At 37.3% G+C, this 24184-nt stretch overlaps 1 protein-coding gene across 4 annotated transcripts; it reads right to left on the reverse strand.

The window, feature by feature from the left end:
* Window positions 1-204: 204 nt before the first annotated feature.
* Window positions 205-21124, reverse strand: wt1a (WT1 transcription factor a). 4 transcript variants are annotated; one of them, XM_067502590.1, is made up of 9 exons: window positions 20172-21124; window positions 16983-17105; window positions 15491-15593; window positions 11830-11913; window positions 6581-6680; window positions 3930-4074; window positions 3148-3237; window positions 2651-2734; window positions 205-2322 (listed from the first exon to the last, which is right to left on the reverse strand). In XM_067502590.1, the coding sequence occupies exons 1-9, from the start codon at window positions 20641-20643 to the stop codon at window positions 2201-2203; spliced, it is 1323 nt and encodes a 440-aa protein (XP_067358691.1). In that variant the 5' UTR covers window positions 20644-21124; the 3' UTR covers window positions 205-2200. The 4 variants fall into 4 exon arrangements, with proteins under 4 accessions (XP_067358691.1, XP_067358689.1, XP_067358693.1 ...); XM_067502588.1 differs by having other exon boundaries at window positions 2642-2734; window positions 20172-21123; XM_067502592.1 differs by lacking the exon at window positions 11830-11913 and having other exon boundaries at window positions 20172-21120.
* Between the last annotated feature and the right edge of the window lie 3060 nt (window positions 21125-24184).

The raw sequence follows: 24184 nt of genomic DNA on the forward strand, positions 1-24184 counted from the left end.
AAATTTAATGAGTCCAATAGATTTTCATGGACATAACTTTACAGCATTTGAAAAGGAGCTGGTATTTTAAATGTCATTATTGACCTACTTGAGCTTTAAAGTGCAAATAATATAATATTGACTAATAAATAATATGTTATCTTAATATTACAAAGCAACAATGAAAACCAGAAATGAATAAATAAAGACCACTGACACAAACTGTTACTGTATCAAAACAGTACAATACATTTACACAGAGAGAAACTGTTTTCAATAATCACACACTTTGGAGTACAAAATGTTTCACTGACATTTGCTGTTTTATGACTCAAATATTAGCACACATCAAAGAAAAGAAGAAGAAAAAAAGAAAGTATAAACAGTTCCTGGATCTATCTGAGGAAAGTCTAAAATATATCAGTTAAGTTACATGTTTTTTCCCATGGAAAGTGTTTGGTTTCCATGGTGAAGAAATATTATTTACACCTTGACTATAATGTCCTGGCCACAGAGCCAGTGTGACCCAGCAGACATATTTTAGAGTTTGCAGTGTCTGAAACACTGCCAAAGTCCAGCAATATTTACACACCACAGAGACATCAGAGTGTGAGTGCTGAGCACTGCTACAAAAAAGTAATACAACAGTAAAGGCCTGTTTGTGTTTAAAACATATGTTTTATGCTGACCAGACAAAACACCAAAAGCTTACATTACAAGCAAGGCCTAGGGTTTCAGATTGTTTACTCAATTTGGTGTTTTAAAATTAAAATCAGAGCTATTTTTGTGAAAACTATAGCTTAGGGAAAGGCACAGACGGCTGTCGCACATGTGAGCACAACAGAGACTGATCGACACCTCTCATCCCAAAATATCATTCCAGTGAAAGCAATTTTTGTCCATGACATTGTAATAAATTAGCCATCCCAAAGTAGTTCAACATAAGAGATATTTACAACAGCTGACAAGGTGCAAAGCTGTAAGAGCACAGATGTAGCGGAACATGGAGTCTGACCTCTCTGTACACATGGTGGTGAGGAGGAGCAAGACAACAGACAATAACTCAGAATGAATGATGAAAGATGACCATGTTTTTGTTTGATTATTCAGGAGTGTATTGAAGTGCATCCACCTTGAACATGATGACCTTATGAAGTATCTGTAGATCAAATTGGGTTTATATGCATTTTTATATTTACAACCACCAAACAGCTTTTTATTCCACAAAAAGAAAAAGAATTCACTAGTGATGCTTTGTTCAGTTGTGAATTCAGGAGCTGATTGACTCACTAGTGAAATGATAGCTCAAAATCAGTGAATATGTCTGGCAATATTGAATATGTTCTGCACTATCAACAAATCTCATGAAAAGACCAAATCTAGCATGAACTAATCCTAAAAATTAGTTTTGTGTGAGTAGTCATAGCCTTACAGAAATAATTCATTTGTGCAACAGAGCCACATTGCTGTCAGATCATATAGCAATAATAATACACTGGGTGACATGTTCCAAACAAATTAGTTCTTTTTTAGGAACCGTACAGTTCCCAGCTGCTTCAGGAAAAGATTTAACCTTTTTTGAAAGATACTATGCTTGAAAAGCTAAAAGACACATTTACATCTTACATCAACATGTCCTGTAGTGAGGCCATGCTGTTTAAGGTACTGGTTGGATTATGAAGGTTTATCAGATGTCAAAATGATGCAAAGCAGCTTAAAATATTACGGGGGTAGTTTTTACAATACATTTTTACAGATTATAAAGTAAACAGTCGAAATATAAAGTCTACCAGGAATGTGTGCTTTCGTGCATTTAATTTTTTAAAAGCTGGGCCCCCCACTCTCTGACAACATTGTGGTCCTTTTCAACTGAAAAAGAGGGATGCGCTTCTTGATTTTTGTATTTTTATGGGATTTGTTGCCAATAGCGAAAATAGAGAATATTGCCAGCCTTTTACTTTAAATTTAGGACCCAAAGACAGTATTTTTTAATGTTTAGACAGATTTGCACATTGACGTAAACTGCAGATTGTGGTATCCTTTGCTTTATGATATACACCATTTAATCATTTTCATAAGTGGTCCATTAAAACTTCAATGGAGCCTACAGAAGCTGGTTTAGCAGGTGCAAAGATGGTAAATGGGACTGAAATAACTAGAGATAATAAATATTAAGCAATGTAACCCAGATGTTTCCGTTTAAACTGGGCTGGCAGAATGTTCAGATAGCCAGCTGGAGCTTGGTGAGGTTCCTCTGGTGCATGTTGTGGTGTCGCACCAGCTCATCACTCCGGGCAAACTTCTTCTGGCAGTTTGGCCACCGGCAGTTAAAGGGCTTCTCACCTGAGAGAGGTGTGTAGAGTGAACGGAGGATGGTTGGAAGAAGACATGGATAAGGATGGTACAGTGATGATAGGAAGAGAAGGGAGAATTAGGAGGACAGGAGGGATTTGACATGAAAGAAATATTAGAATATTATGCTGATCATAAGTATGGAAAGTTTAAGTGAACTTCATATGGTTTATTAATGTACTTCATTATAGCGCAAATTTGGTAATAAAAATATCATGTAACACTACACTGTAAAATTACTTTTAATCATTGCAACAATACATATCATCGAATGAATGAAGAATAAATGGAAAAATAAAAGTTTACGCACTTGTTTTACCTGTATGAGTCCGGGTGTGTGTCTTAAGGTGGTCAGACCGAGAGAACTTTCTCTGACACGTCTCGCATTCGAAGGGTTTAACTCCTACACACATATACAGTATGCATGCACGCACAAACCCAAGTTCATACACACACACACACACACACACACACACACACACACACGTACAAAAAACACATGTTCAACATCACACAGACATACACGCACACACACAGAGGGAGATAGAAAAATACAGTAGAGCAGAGGTTTGCAGGGAAGCCATTCCAAAGTGTAGCCAGCCTTTACTAACTTTATCTGGGGGAGGGGCAGGGCGGGGTCATTGTAGTGCACTGCTGTACATAAAGTGCAAACTGTGCACTTTAAAAGACATCGTCCACATAAATGGCTGTCATGCAAACAGCAGAAGGAGGGCAAGTACGAGGAATAAAGGAAGAAGTTGAAATGATTGGATAAAAATAAAGACAGATAGGCAGAGCGAGTAAAAGTAATCAAACCTGTGTGTCTCCTCTGGTGTCTTTTGAGCTGGTCAGAACGAGAAAACCTCCGCCCACAGTCTATGAACTCACACTGATAAGGTTTTTCCCCTGAATGAAGATGAAAGATGGGACATGGAAGTCAAATTCAGTTTGAAATTAGTTTATCACTTATTACCGTTTACACAAACATACGCATGTTATGTATAACCATCTGCAGGTTGAATTTCATCAACAAAAATAGCTGAACTTCTTTTAATTGGAGAGGAAAAATAGTAATATGCTGTGTGTACAGCCACTCAAATGAATCAGCAATCATCTAACTGTAAAGTCAGATGTTACAACTGCTTAAAATGTGTCAGCTTTTGTGTTCTTCTGTGATAGTATAAATACTGGACTTGATGACAGGTCAAGGCTGTTGGTAGTTTATAGACACATTATGAAAATCCACAAAAAAGACAATGATTGAAAAAAATGCTATTACGTTTTTTTTAATTACATTTAGGCCTATTAAATATACAGAATAAACTACAAATTATGTACATACTGTATACAGCGTTGGGTGTGTGCATATTTGATGTCTCATTTGACTGGAAATGTAATTGTGATTTCATTTCATTCCAAAGTATTTTCTGACATTTGCAAATAATCGCATTGATGGCAATGAAAGCACCTCATGGAGCTTAACTTTAATATTTTGATTGAAACAGGCGAGAGAAACTGTGCCTGTGGGAAATGAATGTTGGTTAGTAGAAACACTGGCACTAATTTACCGAACATTTGTCCATTTCAATCGGTTTCACCTGTGTGTTTGCGACTGTGCATCTGCAGATGAGACAGCTTAAAGTAGCGTTTATTGCATCCTGGGTATGCACACATGAACGGACGCTTCTCACTGCTTTCTGACCGCACAATGGCTGGAGTAATGCTGGGCACTCGCCTGACATCCTGCAAACACACACACACACACTTTTATTTAAATGCAAACGACTCAATGCAGAATTAACTAAAACACTCCCTGGACATCAAATAATTGAACCAGTAAAATGTAATTTAGAAAACAGGCAATGAAATCTGTCATGTGTTTAAATAAGTGCATGTGATTTGTCTGCCTCATGGACATCATTATAATAAAATGGATATATATTCATCAAAGGTGAATTAGCAGTAAAATTAACCCAGACTGGCTGTAACCCAAAGGGAGATGTTAGTCAAGCCTTTTAGACAGACCCCCTTCCAGATCAACCCATTACAGCCCTACTGTTCGTTGCAGACACTGCTGGAGAAGAACAACAGGAAATGACACATGGTGGTACAAAAAAGGTAAAACATTGGATTTTATTTTCCGTCAGTCAAAACACCACTTCAAAGACGCAATGCAAAACTAAATTGGAATGCCACTGATACACACCATAAAAACAAGAACTATAAAAGTCTAAAACTATAAGTTGCGTAACCAGCTAGGTGCTTTAGTACTATGAGCATCAAAACAAAGAGACGAAGTTAAAAAGAGCAGCAAAGCTTAGTGTAACCGGTTAATTGAGGGTTAACTGAATGCTTTGATTCTAAAGATATTTCTCAGAAAAAAAGAAAACTCTGAAGAGACAACACACCATCTTGTTCTGTGGTTGTCAACAGGAGTTAGCCAACATTGCTGAGACTGTCTCTTCATTTTGATGCTGGGGAATTTATTTGGCTACAGTATATAGCATGTTTAAGTCTATTAACCTAACCAAGGGCAGAGACTTGTTGGGAATATTTCCAGTCATCACTGTTTTACCAAAATGGGAAAATATTCCCATGGTCTACTTTAATGAATGAGAGGCCTGTAAAACTTTTGACATGACACTTGGAACTGCAAAAGACAGTGTTTTTATATTATGATTTCTATCAAAGTCTTATTTTTTTGTGAAACTATTACAGATTCTAGAAAAAGTACTTCTTTGTAGTGTCATGATCATATATGGTCAAAGGGCCACTTTGGAACACATGGCCTGCAGGGAAAATAGTAGTGTAACAAACACTTGGGCAAGAAAATTGTATTTATTTATTTATTTTATTTTTGGTTACAATTCTTAGACAAATCTTGTTAAGGTAAGTGGCTAAATTGGGTAGCTATTAAGAGATGGTGGCAGGGAGGGAGTTGAAGAAAAGTGACTTTATAAAATAAAAAATGAAATTAGGAAAACAATAGTAGCATTAGCAAAAATGCCATTCTGAAAGCTTTGCAAATATATATTTTGAAGGCAAAAAAAAACAGATATTATGAGATTTTGGATTATATAAATTAATGAATAATAACACTAATAATCATTTATAAATTGATTAATTTATATACATTAAATTGAATCAATTTATTTAGTTATAATTACTTTTCAGTTTATTTCATGGAAAACACTCTGGAACGTAACTCTATGCCTGGCTGTCAAGAGTGATCTTTGCTCCAAGGGTTAATTGTTATTTACAGAGATGAAAAAAATTTGACTGAACATTCAGTGATCTGTTATGTAATTCTTGACATTTCATCAAGTTGTGTAATAATTTTTATTAGTCCTAATCGAAAATTAATGACAAATAAAATTCCATGGCTGTTAACTGTATTTCCTCTGGCAGTAGCTAAGTATTATTGCAATGCCTACAATAAAAAAAATTGGAGCAAAGCACTACCTCTGTTACTTTTTAGCAGAAATTATAGTCTGAAGAGCTTGTTTATCCATTTCAAGAGAAAAGGAGCATAGACAGGAAAAAAGCCCGGTGAATGATGAAACACGCCTCAGAAATCAGAAAGAAAAATTTTTAAAAGTTCTGCATTAGACTAAGAGCACGTCTGGAGAATCTCTGCTCCCTGTCCTTTAGAGCCACTGACAGACAATAATTAAAATCGAATGATTTATTAACATGCTGATCCTTGTATGGAAAGTCTATCTTTACCCAGTGTAACCCTGTGTGTGTGTGTGTGTGTGTGTGTGTGTGTGTGTGTGTGTGTGTGTGTGTGTGTGTGTGTGTGTGTGTGTGTGTGTGTGTGTGTGTGTGTCCTGCTAATGGATTTGTGGAAAAAGATTCCTCCTGGCTTTTGGACCTTCACTTAAAAAATCTCTGTGCAGGTGTGCGTGCAATGTGCATGTGTCTTTGTGCATGTGTAGGCATTTGTGTGCTTATAAATTTTAAACTCTGCTGGATATCAGTATTTCTTATTGATATAGCCTCGTCATTGCATCATGTCATCATCACTGATCACCTTTAGTCAACTCATTTAAAAAATATGTTGTTTTCTGTCTCATTAATTTTTCTTTTAGCCTTTGTTCTGATTTTCATCCATGTGTGCACATTCTGATTTTGAATGTTTAGTGAAGCAGGTGTATAAAAGTGTCTAGACAGAGGATTTTTGTGACCCCACAGTGCCAGAAAACAAATAAAGAAATAACAGTAGGTGCAGCAACAGTGTGAGACCTACCTGTATGCCCCTAAAGACTCCATGTGTGTGTATGCGGTACTGTGTGCTGCAGCTGTACACCATGGGGGTGCTGGGGTCACTGTCGTAGCCTGCTGCATGGCTGCCAACACAGAAAGAGAGAGATATGAGTGGTGACAATGGTTCATTCAGAGAGAAAATCAATACACAGTTTTCAACAGCTGTCACTTTTATTTTATGATCACGTAATCTCTGTGATGACAAAGTTGAATATGTTGATTGCTGCCACATTGCATAAATGTAAAGGATAATGGTCTCATTACCAAGGTGCACGTTTGATACAGCGTAATAAACACTGGCAGAGAATTAACTGCTGTTTGACTCCATGAAAGCCATGAAGGTATCATTGTTCATGGAGTGACATGGAGAAGCTGGCATGCATTATGTGCATGTGAAGGTGACTTCATAAAGCCACAAACTGTGTGCATGTTTGCAGATGTCTACAATGTGTTATTGTGATACTCTGCAATATTTGTACACTTTTAGCAGTTATAGCCCCACAGTAGTGTCAGTCCACCACTCACATCAAGACTAAAACCTTAGAAATGCTGTCGGATGACTGCAATGAAATTGGGTGTAGGTACTGTATATACATTCATAGTTCCCAGAGGATGAGTTCTAAAGAGACCTGGTAAATGTGAGCCTGTTAACAGTGTCATTGTGAGCATCTTAGCCTGCTGACATCAGTATCAAGAATCATAGACAGTATTACAAAGTTATTAGCATGACTGAAGCAAAAAAGGGTCATCAAATGTTGTTTTTGGGTAATGTCCAGTCAATAAGCAAATAGTACTTTTTAACCTACTCTACCAATTGTTAAATTACTGTTTTGTTTTTTTTGTAACAAAGAGTCCAAAACCCTAATGCTATTCAATATAAAATGATGCAAAATAGATGAAAAAGTAGTAAACATTCGGTTTGACAGACTGAAACCAAGCCCATCTTTTAGTGTTGGGCTTGAAAAAGGACATAAATATGTCAACTACTAAAATATGGAAAGGTGATCAAATTGTTATTTAATAATAAAAAGAATTAATCAAAAGACTATTTCATTACAGTATACAACACAAATAATGTTCAGTACTGTGTAAGACTTAAAAAGCAGAACAAAACCCCCTCTGTGTGACTCAGCAACTGGTGTTGCCTCTCGTATCTTCTTATGATAAAACACACTGAAACAGAAAGCTCTTGTCTATGAAATGTGTTATATTTTAGTCTGTCTAACCAAACGAGGAGGATGGGAGTTTGCATCCTGTGAAGCAATGTACAGTATACGACCGGCCAGTCATAAGGTGCTCTTTGTCTGCCTCTCTTTTCCCAAGTACAGGATTAGAGACGTGGAGATTACGTCAGTGGTAGACACATTGTTAATCATATTGTCTGCTCCATTACATAAGTTCATTCATCCAGTTATCTTTTTAGTAGCTTAGTTTTTAATGCCAGGCATGTACAAGTTAAGACACTACACAGGACTAACCACAGAGTGCAAACTAGACTCTACAATAAACTCAGCTAAATGTAAAAAAAAAAAAAAAAAAAACACACACACACACACACAACAACATTTAAAATAGTGCGGAAAAAACCTAACAAACACATTGTATAAAAAATATTATAATGTGCACTGTTAACTATTCAGCAGAGAACAAAGACTTTAGTGCTTATTTACTTGCCAAGAATTAAATGAGAAGCTTGATAGGACTCCCAGGTGTCCGATAGCTACTGGACTGTTGCTAGTTAGCTTAGCATAAACACTGTACAAGTATAAAATATTTACTGGTATTTCTTGATTGCTCAAAGTCTGCAATCGAGTGAATTATGAGTGAAACACAGATTAAAACGCTGTGGCTTTAAAAAATATGCAAATATAAAACATGCAAAGCCTCAAAAAATAAATATAGGCCACTTGTTTTTTTTAGTATAACTATAAATTGGAGTATTCTAATTATGAATTATGTGGTAGCTAAACATTAAAACGGTTATATTTATTAAGCTACCAAAAATACCAAAGCAACCAAAAATATAAACTAATGTAACATTATCCACAGAAACAGCACTGAAGCAGGTGATGTGATGTTTTAGTTTTTAGCGGTAACATTAAAAATGGAACTATCTGCTCTTCCTCTCCAAGCTCAACTCCCCTACACTTCCTCTTCCTCATCTCCCACTCCTTGCCCCATTCTTCTTTATCTCTACTGACTCCCCTCATCCTTATGGTGCTTCTCTTCCTCCTCATTCATGCTACTCCCTCACACCTCATCTTCCCATAGCTGCTCCCCCTCATTGACAGAGAAAGTACAACTAGAGACAGACGGACCTTCAAATAGAGCAACAGCAACTTGGCCTCATCTGACCAGTGAGCAATGAAAGGCAATGGAATGCCACAATATACTTTTAACATTCTCTTATGAAAAGGAAAATCCTTTATTACTTTGAATTAAATCACAAAGCCTGACAGCCACATCTGTACACACGTGTGCACAACCAAGCCCAGCACACTACTTCTTCACAATGCAGCAATACACCGAAAAACATAGACATTCTTTTTTGCTACTACTTCTATGTGCACATACATACACAACTCTGTCAGACACACACAAACTTGTACACACATACATGCCCACGCACACACGTACACACATACATGAATCTGTTAACTATGATGAATGCCTGTTGGCTGGGAGGGAAAGGTATTTGTGAGTCAACACAGACGCTGACTAGTGTGCAGCTATGCAGGTCACAATGACATACAGCACATAGTACTGAATGCTTTACTACTGAACAATGGATGTTGATACTTCAGTGATTATTCTGGTCTGGTTTCTAATGTATTTTTGTACTGTTCTATGGAGATGGACCATGTCCATCCTCTAATAATATTTTTTATTTTACTATTTCAATATATTTCCTTCGCATCTTTATTACCATCTATGGATGTTATGTTTAAACTAGAAAAAGCATTTCGAAAAAGAAAATGCACTGTGAATGCTCCAGCACTGGTAGGATTTTCCAAGCAAAGCTGAAAAAAGCTGAACTGTTTTTACTGAAAGAGCTGAAATGGTTGCTTTTGCTGAAAGCTGAATTGAAGCTGAACTATTTAAAAATACCTGAAAGTTTAGCTTTTGGTAAAATACCTGAAATGTTTACTACAAAAATGTAAAAAAAAAAGAAAAAGAAAGAAAGTAATCAGAATTGAAGGTTAACTGTTTTGCCTCGAGTAGATGTAACATGAAATAGTAGCATTAAAATCCTAACTGAAGAAATTTAATAGCTGAGTGTAAAGTTTAAGTCAAACACCAAAAGTAGAATTTATAAACTACTATGACCATTTCAAAAAATCATGTTAAAGCTGAAATCTCAGTAGGTCAAGGTATCCAGAACCATTTATATCTCGATGTTGAGTAAACTGAAGATATTGTAATGATTGTCCAATCAGTGACCTATTACTGCAGGTAGACTAAACCTGAAACTCATTTTACATTTAAATTCTAAAAAATTTAAAAAGTATCAAAAAGGCTTTTCTTTTAAAAGTGTGTTTCCTGTCTCTCGCTGTGTGCATGTGTGTGCGTCAGTGTGTGTGTGGTTGTGTGTGTGTCCATTGTAGGTAGACTTCAGAACAAACTCATTTTACTATTTAAATGCGAAAAAAAAAATAGTCAAAAAGGCTTTTATTTTCTAAGTGTGTGTGTGTGTGAGTGTTTCTCCACTGTGTATCATATGGTAGAAAAACACAAGCCTGTTTGGACACAGCTTTGAGGCTGATCACATGACCTGATTTAACGGTATTAGTTACTATAGCAACACGAGCAATTAATCTGCTGAGTCACTAACATTTACTGAAGGCAGGTTACGAAGTGCGTAGTATTAGTCCTATTAACAAAATAAAAAAAACTGTGAGGGGCAGAAAGCTTCACTGAACAATTTGAAGATACTGAATAAAATGAAGGCAGGGCTGTGAAACAGCCCCCATTTGTGATCTGGACCTCTGTTATAATGGGCCCCAATGGGAGTTTCAGATGGCCAAATACTGAAAGAACCATCCTTTGTGTCACTACGAGAGTTACATTACCTGATAGAAGACAAAGATACCTACGGTTTAAATTATAATTAGTTGAGACAAGATGAAAGTTGACTAAAGAAATAAAATTGATAAAAGTTGAAGCTAGAACTTCAAGAGTGTGTGGATGTCACCAATAATGGAGAGAAAAAAAATAAAAATTCACCACAAAATACCTCAAATTAAAACTGCAATTATTCAAAGGCTGTAAAGATATTAAAAAGCAGAACACAAGGCTGATAGCTGAAAGTCTTGTGATTTGCTAAAAGTTTGAATGGTCTCTTTAGGCTGAAGTAGGACAAAGCTGAAGAGAAGCTGAAGAGTCTCCCCATTCATTTAAATGACAAACAATTGCCAAGAAAAGATGAATATTTTAAAAAGTATAAAAGGTATTAAACACAGAAGAATTAAATCACAAGGCACAGAAGAAGAAGAACAACAAGAAGAACAAGCTGAAAGATTAGGATGACATACTGTGAATGCTTTTCACAGTAGATAAATTAACAAAATATATGTAAATGTGGAGAGGTGCTGCCATTGAACAGCCAGGGAGCAGTGACAAGGTGTAATTTCCTTCTAAGGGTTTTTTGAGCAAGGCTTGTTCTTTTAACCATGCTTGACTGGTACAGTCATATTTGTAGCTTCTTATTTATTGGGACTTGTTAAGAATAATACCTGAAGAGCTAGGGAGGGCATGCCAGAGCAAGGGCAATGGAGGGCAGGAAGGAAAATAGGGGATTGGTTTAAGTGCCATGTTACCACCACTTGAGTACAAAACTTTTTTTTTTTGAAAGTCAAATCTGGTTGAGAACAGTTGTATTTATTTGGGCGTTATTTCTAATGCACTTGAACTTCTCATTGAAACAGTTAACAAGCACTTTGACATAGCCAGTTGCATAGCTGGAGCTATATTTTTGACTTTTGCAATCTGTAAATAATTTTGGGTTAATCTGTATTTTATTCAAGTTCTTTAGAGGTTATCATCTCAAAATGTACAACTTTAGCAAAGTCCAGTGGGCGTAAACATGAGAAAAAGCCCAACTTTTTAAAACTCTGCATCTGCCATTGCTGGGCCACAGTGTGACCTACTCTTTGTCCACCACCACCATTGCCTTATACAACAGACACTTGACTGGTTGCTGCTGGTTGAAGAGAGCAATGGATGAGTTCCTACCTCTTTATGGTCGATGCCAGTGTATTGACTGGGTTCCATGCCACACACTCCAACTGAGAGGTCATTTGATATAAATTTTCTCCGCTGTGGAGGAAAGACAAAACGTAGAAGAGAAGCTTATGAGCTGTGCAATGCACTTTCATTTACTACGACAGGGTTGTTCCCTTTTGTTGTCCTCCATAGAAGCACACTAACAACATGTACACAGACACTCACACACACACAAGGAAGGTTGAGCTGGTGGTAAAAAATGCACCTCATACAGAAAAAAGTAAAATTTTCCCTCAACAACCAACTTTCATTAAACACAGCAGACGCCAAAATCATTATTCAGACCTGCCATGAGATTAAATGCACGGCCACAGACACCCACACATGCACGCACACTGCCGATTTATAGCTTTCACCCGCTAACACCACAGCCCCTCTATCACAACACCTGCAGGCTTGCAGCAATCTGGACGGGGTAGATGTGGTGCCTGGTACCCTGCTCATTACACAGCTATTACTTTACAGTTCAGTGGGGGCACGCAGCCAATAGAACACTAATGGTATTTCTTCTGAAATTACTGTTGGAATGGAGGATGAGCATGAGATTTAAAGTATTGATCCATGACATTTTCAAATAAATAAGCATCTTTTTCTGTTCTTTTTCTTTGACTGACTGATTGAACCCATCACTGATTCAGCCATGAGTTCATCCATTTAATAAAATTCCTCTGTATTAACTTACTAAACACCATGTGTGGTGCAGTACACCTTTCTTATGAAAGTCCTCTGACTCACACAATGCCGGCAGTAGTAAGAGCAAATTCTTTTGAAAAAAAAAATTAAAATGGTTGGTTCACTATAACATGGATAAACCAACAACCAGAAAAGTATGACACCGTTGAGCTGACGTTTAACCACTTTACACACATCTTTCAACCAATACACTCGAGGTCAAGCCATTTGTTCATTTTGCCAAAAAAAAAAAAGTTTTACAAAAACAATATCTTGTTACTAGATAATTCACAGATTTAACTGTCAACACTTTTCACATTGAGATTTATTTTTTCGGCAAGATGCAGTGTTTGCAGTGTTTATTTATTCAGACTTCTTCTTCGCTAATCCTGTCTGGGTGCCACTAGAGCCTTTTTACTAAGATAAATCAATAAGTGATTTCTTTCTCATTGAAAGCTAACAAAAACAAACTAAACACAATACAGACATATTGCACATTTTAGGGAGGTGAATTCTGCTTTTATCCCTATTTTTGGTGGTGACAAGTTGTCCTCATCTGGTTGCACAAATTCTATTTTTAATTTCTGTTGTATTATCACCTCATTATTTCTGTGCTATTACACTTGAAGCGCTGTTTTCGTTAAGCTGTAATTTGAGTTTAACACCATGGGTGCTCTTTAAATGACCTCAAGAAGTTGAAGGTTGTGTTTGTTGCTGGACAGGTAGCATTAAGTAAATGAAGCTTTATTTGGAGCTTTGCCTGGCATGGCCGAACAATGAATATGAATATGCAGTTGCAAAATCTATACTATCCAGAAGAAGTCACAAAATTCCAGTTAAGCTAGATTCCTGCTTTATATGGAAGGAGTTGCGTAACCCAGTGCATCCCACAGATCCATCATAATTGCCTGGTGCGTGCCTCATGACCTTTGAACCTGCATTGCATGAGCATGAACCTCCTTTCTGGAAACTTGCTCATTGGTTGGAGAGAACTCCAGTGCAACTACTTCCTCCTCCACCTTCTTCTAAAATACATAGGCATTAAGATACCCACTGTGGAAATCTGTAGAGGATTTACAGACCAAAAATGTAGTTTTAACTACAAGTTCAAGATATACAAGTTCTGACTAAAGTTTCCAAGAACAACATGAACGAAACTGGGGTTCACATTGTTTTTGTGGTGGACGATGTGCACTCACCCACAAATCTGCCCGATTTCCTCATGAAGATCAAAGTTCAATGTACTGTATTTTCTGACACTTTTCGATCATGACCAGTGTCAAACTTTTCCCACCATCAGTGGATCTTAATCTTGTTGCTTACTGGTGTATCTGTTTGCCAATAGTGGTTTAATGTTCGCCGCACTTATTATAGTGTTGAATAGGTGACATTTTTCCAAACATAAACTTACAAAATGTTTTTTATACAAAATGTACAAAAAAACTTGCACCACAGCAATGATTCAGAATAAAGTTCGTTTCAATCCACACTGTCCATCTGATTTTTTCTAGGCATCTCTAACTGTTTCTTGCTTTGATAACACAGTGTGTGCTAGCCTGTGCGTATGTGTGTGTACATGTGTGTGTGTCATTTTTAATTAATAAGACCTAAGTATGTTTTTATTTGATACTGTTCCAGGGGGCCAAGCTGATGACCTGCAGAGTAAATACAGTCCTGTTGGTACCAGGCTGCAAGATTAGACAACTGACTCAACTCATATGAGTTTTCCCAGCCAAGTGTGTGTTTGTATGCATTTACTCTTAGTGTGTGTGTGAGTGTGTGTGTGTGTGTTATGCACATTGAGGAGCTATCAGTTATGTTTATGATGAAGTAGACCTTTAGAGGGTCCATGTCTTTTTCTCTCCCTCTTTCTCTCTCTCTCACGCACAAACATTAGTACCCATCCCTCCTGTGGTATTTACAGTGGATTCCTTCAGTTCCTCCATCGATGGAAAACAGTGCCTGTGGCATGTGAAGAATGTTTCATTTACAAACATGACAACAAGCAAACAGTTTGGACGGTTTGCTGTGAGAAGGTATATCCTCTTAAAATGTAATTTTCTTATTAAAACCTGCACAAGATGCATGAATACTTTTCTGAGACGTGTAGTGTAGTTTAGTGCAGCTGCAGCTGAGCTGGACAGTTCGCAGTTTCCTTGAGAGAGACCTAAAAAACGAACTCAGGCAGGCAGGTGTGAATCTACTTTGTAGCCAGGCATTAGAGACTGCCCAACATTTTGTAGCTGGATTAGAATGTTTCCTCGTTTTCCGATAGACAGCAAGTGAAGTTCATACGTTTTACAAATTGAGCGACACTTCTTTGGAACGTGTGGTGGCAATGTGTGGGAGGAGTAGGAAGTAAATGAGGGGTTAATACATGGTTAAACAGGGTGTGGCTGGAAGTGAGCTGGTCAGGGTGAGGCAGAAGAACGAGGATACTTTGACAATTATACTTTAATGAAAATTAAATCTATAAAACAAATATCCAAAATATTTCCTTCAGAATTGCCATTATTTCTTTACTTCCTTTACTGGTGCCATGACGTTCGTAGGTGCAATTTGCACCAGAAATCTACTAATCAGCATCAGAAAGTACAACTTTCTTCATTTCACACATAACAATTTAAAAAGCAGCCACAGGAAGAACAAAAACCAGAAAGGAAGAACAAAAGGAGAAGCAAAAAGGAAGTTGCAATGGCAGACAGACCTGTCCTGAAGGTGAACATCCTGTTCAAAACTGCATCCTGCTACCTTTTACAGAGTTACTGCTGTTTGACACGGAACAACCAACAATGGTTTCTGAAACCTTTCCAGCTTTAGATGTTTCTGTTTGTTTTAAAAATACATTTTGAAGAGAGCGTGTGTGCTATGCATGCAAAGCAACTGACTGTAAATGCATACGTGTGTGCGTGTGTGTGTGTGTGTTTGTGTGTGTTACCTGTTGTATGGGTTTCTCAGCAGCAGAGCCTGGCTACCAGTACAGCTGTCTGAAGGTGTGTGGCATCCATAGACAGGAGGAGGTACAGGGTATTGCTGCTCACCTGTGGTGCATGAACACACAACACACAGACACATACACACTGTTACATAAAGTAATATACATGCAAATTTGTTTGCATGTCTACTCACCTAAAAAGTCTGAAAATGAAGGTAAACTTGTTCACTGCACATGAATTAAAACTTCCTCTCTAATAAATCTCTTCTGACCTCAACGCTCTCTTGCCCTCTCCTATTTTCCTCCACTTTTCATCATTGTCATCTACAAATAAAGAGTCTTAGTTTCTTGTTGCTCTTTCTGAGAAGCAGCATAGTGAATGGCTCCCTCGACATTTTTCCCTCTCAGCTCCCATTCTCCCCCAGTTATCTTTGCCGTAAAAATGGGCAGAAATTTACAGCTGCAGCTTTGTAAAAAACAGGCATTTAAATATTTACCAATAATATGTGCAGAGGTGGGATTTAAAGGACAGGTGGGTGGATGAAAGAGGGGAGGAAACGAGAGAGTAAGTAAATCAGGATGTGGCTGATTTATGCCTCTGACAGGCAAGGTTAGTATGGAGACATCAGAATAAGGGACAAGACACTCCCTGGGTGAGGGCCATGGAGCTGCCATACACATGCAGCTGTGCACTCACACAGTGGCTTTAAGTACCTACAAAGATCATTTTGTTTTCTTATGGAAAGTTGTTTTTTTATAAGAAAAGTGACTACTGGAAAGATAAAAATAGATGCTCATTCATTTCCTGATTTTTTTATGAGTAGCCACAGGAAACCCCCCTAAAGCAGGGAATGTCAGGGTAATTTGTAAAACTTTTTTTCTGTGTTACATGCAAACCCAAATAATTTTACTTTGGTCAGAGGAGAACAGTGTTTGGTCAATACCAACATCAGATTTGATAGTTCAAAAATTATTATGCTGTAGAAATTGAATGGAAATCTGCCAACGACCAACTAGCGAAACCAAGAAGGCTATATAGCTAAAGCTAAGTGGCAACACTAGTTTAAAAGTATTACATAAATGTACAATACCAAATTTAATATAAATAATAATCAAATACACACAAGCCTGCAATTATTAAATGGAAATAATTAAAATTAAGTTAATTTTCTTACAATGTTACCCTGATATTGGCTCAATATGATCCAGTTAATTATGCAGGTTTACCCCTAAAATCTGTCACACAGGTTTCTGGCCAACTAAAACGCATTAAACAATTTTCTTGATGTTCATAGCTTAAACGCTATTTTAGTGGTAAAAAGAAGCAAAAAATAGTATCTGAAAAGAGACTCACAACAGGTTCATGCTCAAAGAACGAAAATCCACCCAGATATCTATGAAATAGTCCATTTACATAAAGAAACAGGAAATATGTAAAACACATTCAAATACAGAGTATACAATGGAGGCATACTCAGACAGGACACAGACTCACCCACAGTGTTCTGCTGAGTCAAAGCGTCCTCGTGTTTGAACGAGTGGTTGGAGAACTGGGAGCTGTGGTGCGTAGGAGTGTGACCGTAATTACTGGCTCCATCGAACGCAACCGTGCTGTAGCCTACAATGCACAAACAAAAAGCATGAAACACACGGTCACAGCACATGGTGAACTGCAGGAAGGTAATTTTCAAATGTTCAAAAATGTGATCAGTGATCACCTTTAATTTCTTTAACACTCAAATCAACACTTACTTTATACATGTTCTATTTACTGTTTACCAACAGCTGCAATGACGCTGTACTGTTTTATTTCATATTCTGCCTCATTTGAAGTAGCTATTAACACCCAACACAACTATTATAATGTTGTATTATAATGTATTTTTTTATTGTTGCTTATCATTGCTCAAATTTTGCAACAATATAACAATGGAGTAATTTACCTAATACCTCTATCTACTTATCTATCTACTTATCTATCTAGATTAATAAATAGATAGATATAACATATTTGGAAATTAGTCCATATTGCCAACTTTATAGATTTATAATATATTTACTGTTGATAATGTAAAAGCAAAGGATACTCGACAGACGTAACACATTAAGATCACTTTTAACAGGATTTATGAGTACATAACCAGGTACTACCTACACAGCACACAACCACACACACCCACAACCACACACACACACACACACACACGGTCTGATACACTGTTGTTGTGAGGAGACTTGATCTGCGCCTGACACCCCAAACCAGACGTGACTCATGACCTAGGCTGACCTAAAGGCCAAGACACAGTCTCATAAATCACCCACCCGTACAGACACACACACACACACACACACACACACACAGAGAGAGAGAGAGAGAGACAGAGAGAGAGACACTATCACTCACTATCTCTCACTTTCATATACATGCTTCATTAATTAAAAAGCAGCACTTTCACTGACTTTACGCTGTGAATCGGTGGGTGAGGAGGACTCATTAAACCTCATCATTTATCTTCCACTCACCTCTGCCTGACTCCTCTCTTGTATGTGTGTGTGTGCATATTTGTGTGTATGTAGAGTGATGCTTTTGTTGCCTTGAAGTCCAGCCCTGAGGTGACAAGCAGTGAGGTCAGTTTGTATTCAACTGGAAAACCCAAAGTCTGGAAATACTCTAAGTCGTTTTTTTACTGCTTAAAAAAACTGTAATTCTGTTACAAACTTAAGAACTTTTTATATCTTGCATTCCCTTATAATTATTTATATTTTGTCGTGATAGAGTATTTGTGATCTTATTAGAATATGCTTTTACTGTCAGTTGTTGCTCGCCAAAGACTAGGTGACTGTTAAAGTCAATTTCAAGCATAATATTTAAACCTAAGATGCACTGAAATTAGCAGGTTATTTTAAATAGGTTATCATGTCTTCCTAATAAACATAATCACATATAGAAAATATTAAGCTATTAAACAAATGTAAAAAAAATATCAAATGTTTGTTTGTTTTTGTTTTGTTTTGTTTTGTTTGGGGGGGGGGGGTCCAGTACATTTGGAACAGTTTGGGCTACAGTAAAAATTGAATATGAAGAAGAATAAAAGCAATGATCTTAGTGAACATTCTTTTCACTAAGGACTTTTGAGGTGACGAAATGTTCCCTGTGTGACCCTGCTCTGCTATCAGCTCTACTTTGTGATCTGACTTCTTCTGTTAGTTTGTTTGTCTGTGCTCATCCAGCCACAGCAGGGCAGGGGGACAGATACAACAGGTTAGAGGTCAGCTCAGCTCTTTGATTATCATGTTATTCCTAAATTATCTGCTTGATAAGCATGTTGCTACTAATTAATCTGGTGTGTAACCACTAACAGATTCATTATCATACATGGAAAACACCGGGGTTTGGGTTCAGTGTACTCAGATGTATCATAGGAATCTTGTTATTGACCCTTAACAAATTTGAACTCATAGTAATAACTTTTTTGTATTCCAAATTCTTTAGCAATAGAATAATGAATAATTAGGATAGAAGAAGAAAAAAGCTAAATCCAATGAATTTACAGTATAACTTTATGTTAGAGATGCATTGATGATAAAAACAAATCAAAAAACAACAATGTGTGTTTAGTTTAAACACAGTGAATTGAACAAATTGGGTGTGTGTTTTCAAGTTATAATAATATGTAATGTGATGAATATAACATAAATATTTGTTCACCAGGATAAATTGTCTGGCATTACCATACATCCAAGATATTGATGTACTCTAGCAATTTATTTCTTCTGACATTGTAAAAAAAGAAACACAGAGAATGATTGCCAAAAGTTGCCGTGCAAATTTTAGATGTTGCACTTCGTTTGACAGCATTGTGGTAGAGCGCTTTTGCATCAGCAGCTGAGGCCCTGTGGTTATGTAAAAGCAGCACCTTGTCACCGACAATTCTCCTGTTCTGCTCCTGCTGATCTAATAGAATCAACTTTGGTGTGAATTTAAAAAATACATTAAAAATAAATACTACATCATAAGAATGAAGATATAACAAAAGCACCTGAATATACATGAACTTTTCATTACTGCAAAAAGAAGTTATTTATAGTTGTAAAACTCAATTTTGCCCATGGCTCTCATCCTATAAGTCAAGTACGTTTTACAAACATCCACTAAACTAAATAAATTATTTATACTCAGACCTGCTAAGAAACAGTTGGAAAGATGGGTATTTGACAATGTCTTTGTAAAACTGGAATCGCCTTTATTTTCTGGTCCTGGATGTTCTCAGTGCTTTTCTTAGTGTGATTTCTCAATCACCTCTATCTGCTGGTCATTTTTTTTATTCCCTTGTTTTTTAAATGTTCTGTGACGCAGTGCGAATAAAATAAACTGAGGCCTCCAGGTACCTGAGACAACACACCAGCCAGTTTAAACCATGGTAGATTTTCCTTCAGCTCACTTTTACAAGTGTAAAATATTTTTATGTAACCAATTTAACATCAGACAGGTGAATAGCTTAACTCCTACAAATTAAAGATAAGTAATACAGATCTACAGCATTTCTCAGCCCTTTTTTGACACTTACTTTTATTCGTTCTTGAACAACATGTTTGACAGAGTTCAAGTTTCTGAGGGAAACTGGCTCTTAAAAGTCTGGTAATGACACACACAGACATACACATCCTTTTTCTTAAGTCTTACCTGTCTGGTTGCGGGCTGCCTGCTGTGTGTCCATGCAGTTAGTCAGGTATGGCGTGTTGCTGAACATCCTGCTGGGCGGCTGGTGATGGTGTGGGGCAGTTACAGATGGCGGCTGGCTGGGTGGTGGTGCTGGAGGTGGTGGAGCCCCGAATGCTGCCCCGTACCTACAGGCCCCTGTACCTGTAAACTGCCCTGAGAAGTGGACGGTGAAGGCGCTAAGGCCACAGTGGGGGTCAGTGTCATGGTGGTGGGGGTCACTGGTGGCCCCCCAGCTGGGCTCCTGTTTGATGAAGGAGTGTGGCCCCAGGGAGGTGTGGGGGGCAGCCAAGGAGGAGTAAGGGGAGGCGGTATGGAAGTCCAGAACGGGAGCCCACTGAGGAGCTGTGCTGACAGGTAAGGCAGGGCAGCCGGGACTGGGGCCGGCCGGGACCGGGGGGAGCAGAGAGTTCAGGTCACGAACATCTGAACCCATCGTGGTCCAGGGGAGAAAAGGTGGACAAAGATAGGCTATTTTTAAATCTTATGTGCCTCACTGTACGGTTCCTCCTGTCTACCTCCAAACCCAAAACACTCTATTAATCCCTGGGAGTCTAGAGAGTTTTCCTCTTACTGTAAAAATAATGGGTTCTTCTTCTCTTTCACTGTTTTTCTTGAATTGAGTCGTTGCCCATCAGTAGTCTCCGACACCACACGGCCGCCCTGAAAATTCCTCAAGTCAGAAGACAGAAGTTCATGGCAACTCAGTAAAGTCACGGTGGTCAACTTTTCTCAGCTCCAGCTCAGGGAGAAGAAAATAAAAGAGACATTAAACATAAATTAAACAGTTTCCATCCACAACAGCAGTAAAAGAATGTTTGGCTCAGAGAGATGGAGTCCATTCAAAGACGACAGAGGATTCTGCTAAGAGCTTTCTCTGTGAATGGAGAAAGAGGAGTGGAGGAGTGAGGAGGAGTAGCTCTCTTTTCCCTCCATGCTGTCTTTGTGTGTCTGAGGAGAGTAGGGGGTGGAGTCAGGAGGTGATGAGGGACAGGAGCCCTCTGACTTCATTCATTTACTGTATGGTGAAAAGTGCACATACAAAAACACACATGCACACACACAAACACACACGCATACACAAAAAGGATAATAAATCACATTTCTGACGTCATTGACTGTAACATAAATAGACATATCTTTGGTTAACGTGAAGAAAACGAACATTCTCATGTAATGTATTTTATCTTATTGAGAAAATTTCATTGTCGTTTTAAAAATACTGGTTTGTTTCATGAAGCTGAGGAGCTAAACATGTACTGCTGACAGACTAATCACTGATGCTGGTTATTTATGTTTGTTCATTCTCAAATTCAAATAAACACACACCTAAATACGTTGCGGCCTTACTATAATTTTTAATTAACCACAACATAACATATTTAAGAGTTTTCTCAGCGCAGATACAGATACATCCTAAAATACACCTGGACACAAACAGTGGTAAGAGGAGGAGGCCTGGTCAGGCGCAGCAATGCAATTTATAAAGAAGATAAATTAAATCATCTTCAACCACCCCAAAAAAAAAAAAAAGTGGACATTTTATGCTGTTCCAAAATTAAGCTGTTCTGTAAATAATATATGTAACCTACTTATTTATCTTTATTGATTTTAACGGTTAAAAACGTCTGGTGGAAATTGTCAACCTGCGGAACTATGAACACCAACTATAATAAGAGTTGCCATTATTCAGTTGTTTTATGTTTTTTATTTTTTATTTATTGAAATACAGTAAATATCAGACATTTAAAAATTCTATTTAAAAAGCCAGCGGTTCGTTTATTTACAGTTGTTTGAAACTGTACTTTATTTTACTTTAGGAAATAAATCGTTATTCACTCATTTATAATAAAACAGTGGCATATTAGACATATTTTATAATAATACTAATATTATTATATAATGCCTATTTATAGAGACGGAGGTTTTTCTACTTTTCCCACCTCACTCGCTTCTTTGTTCGTTATCGCGATGATAAATGTGCGCACATGTGCGGCGGGGAAAAGTCCGTTTGGCTTACAGTCTCTCTCAGTTGGTCGGAATGACTTTGTGGCTCAAGAGAGTATAACGACTGGTTTAATGCAAATTTTTTCTTTTTCCAGCTGCGATGTACTGAATAAAAAAGATACTGGCAGACTTTGACCTGCAGGCAGTTCACATTAAAAACAGCAGCTTTTTCTGACTATTTTGCAGCTGGCGAATTCCTGTTGCTGAACAGCTGCAGGACAAAAAGGAATTATTTATAAACCATAACCTTACTGTGTAACATTATAGAATAATTATAATAAAATAACCAATTACTATGCCCACTGTCCAGTACATTATAGTCCATTATTTCTAAAAGCCTGAACAAAACTACCAGAGCTGAAACTTCTAACATATCGGCTGCTGGGTCATTTTCACTTGTTAAAGAGAGAAGCTCCGGTTCTGGTCTTCTGCAGCTATTACAGCCTGGGCTGAGCGATGGGGAGCAGGCTGCAGACCTGCTTCAGAGGCTGACCTAAGGACCAGAAGAGAAAGAGGGACACAAATACAACACCAAAATCTGAAGGGGCTTTTACTTGTTTCTCTTGTGTCGCTAAAAGTCGCTAAGAAATTATTTAATCAAAACCACATCAGTGGAAACAGCCAGTGAACGAATGAGATATTTTAGAGATAGAATTAGGCATAAAAAATATTATCGTCAACCTGCTCAGAGACTGCAGATAAAAACCAGGCTCATTAGCATCACATTGATATATAATTGGAGCAGAGAAGAGGCCAACTGAGACAAAATGCTGTTATTGTGAGTGACTAGTGTGACATAAGCTGTATGTGTGCAGTATGAGGCCTTAAGCCTGACAAAAGTTTGCTCCTCTGCTCCAAAACCAGTGATGTAATGTTTGTTTGTGTAAAGGGATATTTTGAAGCTGAGAATTTGAATTACTGTGTGTTAGCATCTTGTCAGCCAGAACATCCAAATTTGGGCAAATGAGAATTTGCTGAGTTGCTCAGCATGACTGTGTTAAATTGCAATCATGTCCCCGAAAACACTTTGCATTAAAAGCTATGTATTAATACATATCCACTTTCTAATTAACCAAGACAACATGAAAAGTAAAATCAGCCCAAAATCATCATGGAAAAAATTTAATCTATCTTACCTATCTAATCTATCTATCTAAATTTCAATTGAATAAAAATTGATTTAAAAAAAAGAAATTTCAGTACACCTGTTTCAATTTATGCAAAGAAAGAAATGCAAATTCTATAAATTAATTGAATTTTTTTTAAATTATGCTTGGCTAATATATAATATTAACAAAGCAAAGTGTGATTGAAACTGCAATGTACTGCATAAACATGAACATCAGGTGTGTGTGGAGCAATGGAAAGACTATTCCAGGGAATACACAGAAATGTCATAATATCATATTTCAGTAGTTCAGGTTTGACACTTTTAGTTATATCAGATCATTCATCTTTCTTCTTCTTGTACAATGATTAAAAGCAGAATAAACATCGTCATGCTCCCAACTTCTAAAATTCACATAACAGGAGTACATGGAAAAGTGCAAAAATGAATTCTTTTTTTACATTTTTGTTGTTTTACTTGACATATTGTCTAAAGAGGATTTGGATGTGGAAGAAAGGGTTTTTGGTGGGGTCATTGCCCATAGTGGTCAACTGTGACCTTCATACTCTTATTTTAAATGTCACTACACTCTCTGTACATTGAAGGTGAATCATGAAGTCTAAACTGTCTAATAGTTAATATCAGTATCAACTACATACTGTTGTTTTCTTTGATGTTTTTATTTACATCAAAAATGACATTTAATAACTGATTTGTCTCAAAAACAATTATACAATTGTGTCGGGTTGTTCTTTCACTTTTTGTGTTCATATCTTCCTCGCACACTAATCAGTGTTTCACCCTCTGCGCATTTGAATGTGTGTTGGCGTGTCCCTGAGTGAAGCCAAAGCTACTGATCTAA

This window comes from Channa argus, chromosome 4, assembly GCF_033026475.1.
Source record: "Channa argus isolate prfri chromosome 4, Channa argus male v1.0, whole genome shotgun sequence".
Taxonomy (NCBI): domain Eukaryota; kingdom Metazoa; phylum Chordata; class Actinopteri; order Anabantiformes; family Channidae; genus Channa; species Channa argus.

Bases quoted from the DNA above. Each gene is read 5' to 3' on its own strand.
- wt1a (XM_067502588.1), bottom strand. From the start codon at position 20,643: ATGGGTTCAGATGTTCGTGACCTGAACTCTCTGCTCCCCCCGGTCCCG. The intron at 15,594-16,982 runs GTGAGTCTGTGT...CATGCACCACAG, and splicing joins GACTCAGCAGAACACTGTGG to GTGAGCAGCAATACCCTGTA. The intron at 6,681-11,829 runs GTAGGAACTCAT...CTGTGTTGGCAG, and splicing joins CTGGCATCGACCATAAAGAG to CCATGCAGCAGGCTACGACA.